Consider the following 9,044-nt stretch of genomic DNA (forward strand, 5'->3'; position numbering starts at 1 on the left):
CCAAACACACACCCCCCCCCCCCCCCATAACTGATAGAGAATTTAACCAGGCATGGATTAACAACTGGTTGTCCAAAAAACCCATGCAACGCACCGATGACCGCCGTCAACACGGATTGGCTCGCATTACCATTAGCAAAGCGTGACTAAGTGGGGGGAGATCGCGTCTGTCTGCTCCGTGTTTAGTCTGTAACCTGCGCAAGGTGCGGCTCGTTTAAGGAGATTAGGGACTAAACACGGACGCTCGTCGTTGATGCGTGCTGTGAGTCACCGTGCAGCTGCTATACAATCACCCCGCCAATACGAAGCAGACAGCATTGTCCCCGTTGCTCAGGATTAGTTAATTGTGATCCGGCAAGGTATTAGCGACACATCCATTTTAAAACCACTCTCACGCTTAATCTGACTGAGTCGGGGAAAACAGAAGCGTCAGGTGAGGTGGAGAGATACTTTCGCACGTGCACGCCAGGTAACGCAATCTCGTTTTTATCAATCATGAGGCTCACGCTGCGTGTGGAATTACCCGCAGTTTGTTCGGAATAAAAAAAACTGTTTCAGGGAGTGGTGGAGGAGCGGATTGGCTGCATTAAACTAATGCTCTTCAATTGCCCAGGAAATTACCATAATGTTTCTCAAGACTTTACAAGAGGAACCTGCCACAATGGGATGGATATTTGGGTGACCCATCGCGTACGAGGTAAACCGGAGTAACCACAGAAAACCCACCAATAACACGAAAGAGAGAACACGTCCCAAAGCCCACCCGCACAAAATCCACGGCTATATTTGCCATCTTCTGACACATCCTCGCAACCAAACAGGCAGGTGCCACCCCAAAAGTTGTCCCCCTCCCTCCCTCCCAGATTCACGCGAAAAATATTTTACCCACTTCATGTATCTCCCCACTGCCGCCACGAGTTCACTTGGTCTGAGGTGAGAGCTGTGCGACCATTGACGATGATGCCCTTAAATTGCCCTCATTCCGTGCAAGGATCCATCATCCCATCCCCTTTTCGCTCCCTCCATGTGGGGCCACGTGAGCCAGCCGTTCGCTCGGTTCTTTGTAACCTGAGCCGCTATAATCACGCACACAGGCACGCTCATTACGCCGCTCTCGTTATATCTACAAGACAACGGCACCCAGCCACGTCTGGATGAAATATTGATGCATTCATTTTTCTGATAGCGCTGTTGTTTTGTTATTATACGCACGCACACACCAAGAACGCTGCAAGACTCACAATTAGAAGGAGTTAAAGTAAGTATACGCGAGTGATGTGCTCTGGTCTGGTCGAGAGGCTTGCAGAGAATGATTGCCGGGAGTGCGTGCGTGTACGTGAGTGTGTGGGGAACGGTGGGCCAGCGTTTCGCGCGCTGCGCACCGAACCCGGCGACGCGAGTTCATTTCCCGCTCACGGCACCACGATACCACCAGTGACGATTATCTGAACCGGAACTTCCCCCTACCCCCACCCCCTCCTAGGTAGACTCAGCCTCAAATGAGTACCTGGTACGGTGTGCAATAATCACCACTAGGGAGACAAAGGCGGCCAGGCGTTTGCCGCGCCGCGGTTTCATCGGTGTACTTGTGAACAGCACTTTCCCCAAAAGTCTGTTAAAGACGATAAGGGGGATCTTTGTCTTTGCACGTCTCTCTGCACGTCTTGCGTGTGCCGTGAGCTAATGCGGTTTATATTTGAACGGGGGGTTTTAGCGCAAAACAATTTATCTAATTCCCCAAGCACATGTTTGAGTATGCGCAGCGTACACGCACGCTCCGTAAACGTATTTCTGTTGAGAGTCCGTGTGTGTGTGCATGCTTGTGTGTGTCCGCATGTGTGCACGTACGCGTGAATGAGCGATCGAATGTCTGCGGGGTTGCTTCATGCATGCGCGTGTTTGTGTTGTGTTCGTACGTGCGTTTGTGGATATGTGTGTATGTGTGTGTATATAGGTACGCGTGTCTGTTCGCGTGGCTATATGTGTACGTGTGTGTATGTGTGTTCGTGTGTGTATATGCATGTACACATGCAGTAGTGTAGTGTAGCGGTTAGCGCGCTGCGCTATGAACTTGGCGACCCGGATTCGATTCCCGCTCACGACCAACACCAGTGACGATTATCTGAACCGGTGCTGGGCCTCCCCTAGGTCGACTCAGCCTGAAATGAGTACCTGGTGCGGTGTGTAAACATCGCCACTGGGGAGACAAAGGCGGTCGGGCGTGGTGCTGGCCACCCACCCCTCATGTACCGTTCCGGCCTTCATAGGTGCTCGCTAACAGCACTTGCCCCTATAGTCTGTTAAGGCTATACGGGGGATCTTTGATCTTTGTATATGCTTGTGTGAGTACGTCGTATCCTTCATGCATGTGTGTTTGTGTATACAGGATGTATATTGGCTCACGTACACTAACTAGTATAGGGTAGCGGTAAGCGCGCTCCCCTACAAACCCAGCGACCCGAGTTCGATTCCCGCTCACGGCCAACACCATTCACGATAATCTGAACCTGTCCTGGGCCTCCCCTAGATCGATTCAGCCTTAATTAAGTACTCGGTGTGATGTGTAAACATCGCCGCTAGGGATACAAAGGCCGCCGGGTGTGGTGCTGGCCACCCAGCCCCTCGTGTGCCGTGCCGGCCTTCAAAGGTACTCACTGACGGTACATAACACAAAAGTCTTCTAAGGCTATAGGGTGGATCTTTGTTCGTCTTTATTGATTGTTTGCATGTCTCTACATACGAACATAACAGTACGTGTGCTTATGTTCGTATGTATTCGTGTATGTTTGCTTCATATCTGTCTCCGTGTGTATATGTGCATGCGCATTCCTATGGACACGTGGTTTCGCACATGTGCCCAGCGAGAAGTGGCGGCGCAGTGATTAGCACACCGCGCTATACACCCAGGCATTCTAAGTTCAAACAGTCGCAACTGTTATCCAAACCTCCCCTACACTTCCAGGGTGGATCTTTGTTCGTCTTTGAGGCAAAGACGGTCGCCGGGCGTGCGCAGTGCACACTCGCCCCCAAGGGGCTAGAAAGGTGGTGGAGATTTCAGGCTACACGCTAAATGTGCCGGTGCGTGCGAGCGTGCGTGTGCCGGTGTGAATGAGCGAGTGCGTGTGCTTCACTCACCGCTCCTCGCTGCCCCAGCCGCTGTCAGGAAGATCACAACGAGAGCGACACACGCGATGACCTCCATGGCACAAGCGGCGTCTCTGAAGCAGCCGCGCCGTGGGGTCCTCCGGGAGACGTTGGGAGGCGACGTAAGGGCGGAGAGAGAGGGAGATGAGGGGGAGAGATGGAGGGAGGAGTGCGAGGCAGGCGGCACGCAGAGCGTTTGCGGGTTCCAGTCAATACGGAAAGAGCTCCCAGTCGCGCAGTGTCCGCAACAGATTCACCGCCCCGCTGGTACACGCGGGGCTTACTGCACACTGAGTGAGTAATGTTGTAAAGTCCAGGTGCTGCGCTAAAATTAGAGCGAAATGCGTTGGATAATAACGGCGGTGGTGCTGATGAAGGGTTTGGCGCGCGTCGATTTCGTCCTGTCTTTTCCCACTTCACCGAGTGATCCGCTCCACGCGAGCAAAAGCGCTTCTGCTCGCTCGTCCCCTCGTGCTTGCGTTTTCCGTATTGGATGCGGTTACTTTCTTGTATTATTCTGCCTGGTTGAATTAGAGGGGGACTGGCAGGAGTGACTGGCTAAATTGGTCGGCTGCGCTGAATTGTGAATTCCAGCAACGCTACTGTCTACACAATGGCAGAGCTTCGGAAAAGTTGAGCCACGAAATTTGTTAAACCAAAAGAACAACAAAAACGAATCAAAAAGTTGAAATTCTGTAGCCGTTCAACGCTGCACGCAGAGATGCGAGCCTCAATCCCACGTGCGCGCCCGCGATGAAGCCAAATTCAAAGTTTCTTTGCTTTTATTCTGGCAAAGACAACGTGGGCGTGGAGCGGGGTGTGGAAGTGGGCGGTAGAGAGGGGCCGGTTGGGTGGTGGTGGTGGGCAGGGGTGTGAGACGGGAGGGAGGATGGGATGGGGGTAGAGGAGGGTGGAGGTGACCCCTGGTGATTCCGAAGCGTCACGAGCGCGCCGTGGTGATGATGGCGGTGGTGATGCCGTTGGCGAAGAGACGCCGCCGTGATGTGGATAAGCCTGGCTGAAGCTCGCGTCGACCCCCCCCTCCCGCCGGAGAGAATGGGCTGATCCCTGGATGTGGGGGAGCGGCTCTGGCGCCCAACCCCATCCCGGCGCAAGGGATCACGTCACAAGGGGTGGGGGGGTCTCCCACTCCCTCCCTTTTCTCTCTCTCCCACCGTGTCCCTCACTGGCTCCAGCCTCCCACGAACCCACACAGACACAACCCGAGCAGTGAACAGCTATCCCGGCCGCCACCCTCCACGACGCACGATGTGATTCATTGCCACGATGAGGGGTTGCGGTATCATTCAGGAGTCCATGATTGTTTGTCGCAGCTTGTTTTGACTGTCGCGTTTGTATTTTCTCCCTCCTTTGTCCAGCCTCGTTTGCTTTGACTGTCTCGTTTGTGGTCTCTTCTCGAATTAACATCCACTTTGTATACAAGCACTTCCCCCTTCCCTCTCTAAAGCTCTCCTCGTCTTCTAGTGCCGACACACCAATTACTCTGACTCTACCAGCGACACTCCATGACCGAAAGAGAATAAGAACCAAATAAAACACACACGGGGACAATAATAACGTCCTAAATGTATCCAGGTAAAGCCTCACCGAGTCTCAAAACTACTTTGCAAGAGGGTCCTAAAATCGCAGGCATGTCTGGGCATGTTTTGACTTATTCCATCAATGAGTAACATAGATTAACAGACAACACAAGGATGTTTGTCCGGATTAAAACTAAAAAAATGTGTTTAACACATCAGCTTATGTGTCTTCCGGAACCATGTTTCACAGTAGCAATCGCTCCACCTGAGCAGGAAAACTATGGAACGGTTTAATTCATTATGCAGGCACGATTGCTGCTGATGAGACCCAATGATTTCAAAACCTGTATTGGGTTTGACGACTTTAAATATTGTTACAGTACAGTATGAAACATTGGTCCGAAAATCTGTGGACTGATATTTATTTTCTTGGTTCTTTCGGTAAAGTCACGTAGAAGGGAAGTAATAAAAGAATAAAAATAAAACACAATAAAATTATTCTCACGACGTTTCGGCCGCAACGCAAGCAGCCGTCTTCAGGTGAAAACCAGGTCCGTCGAGGCGACAGAGTCTGATATTTATTTCTGTTATCGCAGAGAGATATTACGACTGCCTCATAAACGGACAACACAACAGCGCACTCAAAAATTGTAAACGTTGTGGATTCACTCTTCAACACACCGGTGGGCTAAAGTAGTGAACTTTTTGTCTTTTGTCAACGTGACACTTTTTTGCTGATTGGCCGTGTCGGGTTATGACACATTTATAAATAACGCGATCTAACCCAAACACTTTATTATGAATGAGGAACTTATTTTGCATGAAATTAATCCAAGTTCAATGGCTGTAAATTGTAGCCCACCCAGGAACCCAGCAATTGTCTTCTTCCTTTGAATGGCCAATGATGAGCACCAATTAGGAATTCAGAAGTAAAATATCAATTTTATAGCATTGTTTGAGAGTTCTTACGCAAGCTGTCACTAATAAATACCCATGCACCACTGTTTGGGTAACTTCAGGCCTTGCAAGCCAGAGACGGTCTTATTTTCCTGCAATCAGATAAGAAAATGCGGACCATGATTAATTCCCTTTGTTAATGCCTCATCATCAGCATCATCATCGGCCATTATTTAGCTACTGCTAAGATGACAGCTTCACCTGATCACGCTATCGCCAGCCTTCACGGTCCTGTGCTGCCACCATCACTTCGCACTCCTGCACGTGAACTGATCTCTTCGCTCCATCTCCACGGTGCTCGTCCTCTTGTGAATGTGTGGATATCATGAAATAGTGAACAATGAGAATGAATTGTATACAGCGCACAAAGGCTATGTCCGTCGCACGCAAAGCATATCACGATGTCCACGACATTATTTAAAGCAAAGTGGCAGGCAGCCCGTCAGCTCTTTGAAGTCTTTCCCAGATAATTTACAATGCAGAAAACTAAGCAGAACTCGCTGATTATAAATGTAACACGATTTTTGTTCCCGGGTAGTAAGTGTTATTTCCTAATTGTTTCTGCCTCAAAAGTACAGAAAATGGCTATTATTCCCCACAAACTTTGCTTTTGTGACCAGGACTTTATGTGAAGGAATGACGTAAATGCACACGTTTTCTCAGTGAAAATAGGTACATTTAAAAATATCAATGTCCTGGTCGTAAAAGCAATGTTTGTGGGGAATAATAGCCATTTTCTGTACTTTTGCGGCATAACCAATTAGGAAATAACACTTACTACCCGGGATCAAAAATAAATAAATGTGTTACACAGTATTATTAATAGAGTGGATTACACTGGTCAACACACTTTTTCTGGCATAAGGTCTTCCAACGGGTTTAATGTAATTTTGGGGTGCCGATTCCAAATCTGGCATCAGTTTTTGTCTATCACATCAGGTTTTTGAGATATCAAATATTGCATTTTAAAAAAAACAGCAAATTTATGCTCATATACGAATAGCTAAACAGACATCCATAGAAGAATAAGATAAGATACAATATACAATAATAATGAAACAAACATTTAATGAGCCGTAGCACAAAGTTGTGAGAGTGACTGCATATCAATGTGAGTGAATGCATATTACCATGTAAGAATTCAATTGTGAAGATAAGAAAAATATGTACAAAAAGGTAATTCACAATAGTGATGTTACATCTGCATAAACGACATCTTATTTGACGATCTCCGATGTACAGCTTGTGGAATGTCTCTCATCAAGGACCAGCAGTAATCTGCTGGTCCTTGATGCAAATCAATTTATACAAATTTTTAAATGCGTTTTTCTGGATTTTGTTGTTGTTATTCTGTCTCTCACTGTTCAAGTAAACCTACCATTAAAATTATAGACTGATCATTTCTTTGTCAGTGGGCAAACGTACAAAATCAGCAGCGGATCAAATACTTGTTTCCCTCACTGTATATTCCCCTGGAGAGAACGTCACTTTGCGTGGCTATCCGTTCAGTCACATCAGATCCCTCCCCCGCACATTAGCACACGGGACTGCTCGGGCACAAGCTGTTAGCACGCGCTCCTATAAAGGTCTGAACGGCGCAAGAAGTGAGGGGTGGATGGCCAGACCACGCCCTGCCGCCTTTATCTCCCCCACAGCACAGCACGGTACTAAACTACAGGAGGCTACCCGACCCACCGCGATGAGCAGCGAGGAGTGTGTCATTAACTCACACTCCGTTGTACTGCACCTCCTAAATACAAATGACATCGTGTCACGCTGCACTTGTTTAATACAGTACTGTGCATAAACCGATTAGGCAAAGGCGAATTGTGGGGGATCGTGTGGACCGTATTCTTGGAACACAGCATGAGGAACTCAGTTTAACACGTAGGACGGCTGCTTGCGTTGTGGCCGAAACGTCGTGAGAATTGTATCTTATTAGGTTTAATGTTTATTATTTTATTATTTCCCTTCTACGTGACTTTACCGAAAGAACCAAGAATATGAATCCATACAATCACGAAAGCTTTAAATCGAAATTTAACACGTAGGCTTTCGCGACCAATATTATTCATAATAAACGTTTTTGGGTTAGATCGCGTTATTTATAAATGTGTCGCAACCCTCCACCACCCGACACGGCCAATCAGAAAACAAGTGCCACGTTGACGAAATACAAATAGTTCACTACTTTAGCCCACCGGTGTGTTGAAGAGTGAATCCACAACATTTACAATTTTTGAGTACGACGTTTCGCTGGAGAATTGCCCGATGATGCTGGATGTAATTACCAGCGAAACGTCGTACTCAAAAATTGTAAATGTTGTGAATTCACTCTTCAACACACCGGTGGGCTAAAGTAGTGAACTATTTGTCTTTTTCAACGTGACACTTTTTTGCTGATTGGCCGTGTCGGGTTATGACAGATTTATAAATAACGCGATCTAACCCAAAAACTTTATTATGAATGAGGAACTTATTTTGCATTAAATTAATCAAAATTCAATGGCTGTAAATTGTAGCCCACCCAGGAACCCAGCAATTGTCTTCTTCCTTTGAATGGCCAATGGTGAGCACCAATTAGGAATTCAGAAGTAAAATATCCATTTTATAGCATTGTTTGAGAGTTCTTACGCAAGCTGTCACTAATAAATACCCATGCACCACTGTTTGGGTAACTTCAGGCCTTGCAAGCCAGAGACGGTCTTGATTTTCCTGAAATCAGATAAGGAAATGCGGACCATGATTAACTTCCCTTTGTTAATGCGTCATCAACAGCATCATCATCGGCCATTATTTAGCTACTGCTAAGATGACAGCTTCACATGATCACGCTATCGCCAGCCCTCACGGTCCTGTGCTGCCACCATCACTTCGCACTCCTGCACGTGAACTGATCTCTTCGCTCCATCTCCACGGTGCGCGTCATCTTGTGAATGTGTGGATATCATGAAATAGTGAACAATGAGAATGAATTGTATACAGCGCACAAAGGCTATAGCTTGTCCATCGCACGCAAAGCATATCACGATGTCCACGACATTAATTAAAGCAAAGTGGCAGGCAAGCCCGTCAGCTCTGTGGAAGTCTTTCCCAGATAATTTACAATGCAGAAAACTAAGCAGAACTCGCTGATTATAAATGTAACACGATTTTTGTTCCTGGGTAGTAAGTGTTATTTCCTTATTGCTTCTGCCTCAACAGTACAGAAAATGGCTATTATTCCCCACAAACGTTGCTTTTGTGACCAGGACTTTACGTGAAGGAATGACGTAAATGCACTCGTTTTCTCAGTGAAAATAGGTACATTTAAAATATCACTGTCCTGGTCGTAAAAGAAACGTTTGTGGGGAATAATAGCCATTTTCTGTACTTTTGAGGCATAACCAATTAGGAAATAAC

At 47.2% G+C, this 9,044-nt stretch overlaps 1 protein-coding gene across 1 annotated transcript in view; it reads right to left on the minus strand.

Annotated features, from left to right (window-relative positions):
* Positions 1-3,885, minus strand: part of LOC144932872 (neuropilin-2-like) — a 69,944-nt gene extending 66,059 nt beyond the window's left edge. Inside the window, exon 1 of the mRNA XM_078857269.1 lies at positions 3,136-3,885. Coding sequence (XP_078713395.1) covers positions 3,136-3,202 — 67 coding nt within the window. The 5' untranslated portion in view covers positions 3,203-3,885. The remainder of the gene's footprint in view (positions 1-3,135) is intronic.
* Positions 3,886-9,044: the final 5,159 nt, after the last annotated feature.

Source organism: Lampetra fluviatilis, chromosome 1 (genome assembly GCF_964198595.1).
Source record: "Lampetra fluviatilis chromosome 1, kcLamFluv1.1, whole genome shotgun sequence".
In the NCBI taxonomy this organism is placed as follows: Eukaryota; Metazoa; Chordata; class Hyperoartia; order Petromyzontiformes; family Petromyzontidae; genus Lampetra; species Lampetra fluviatilis.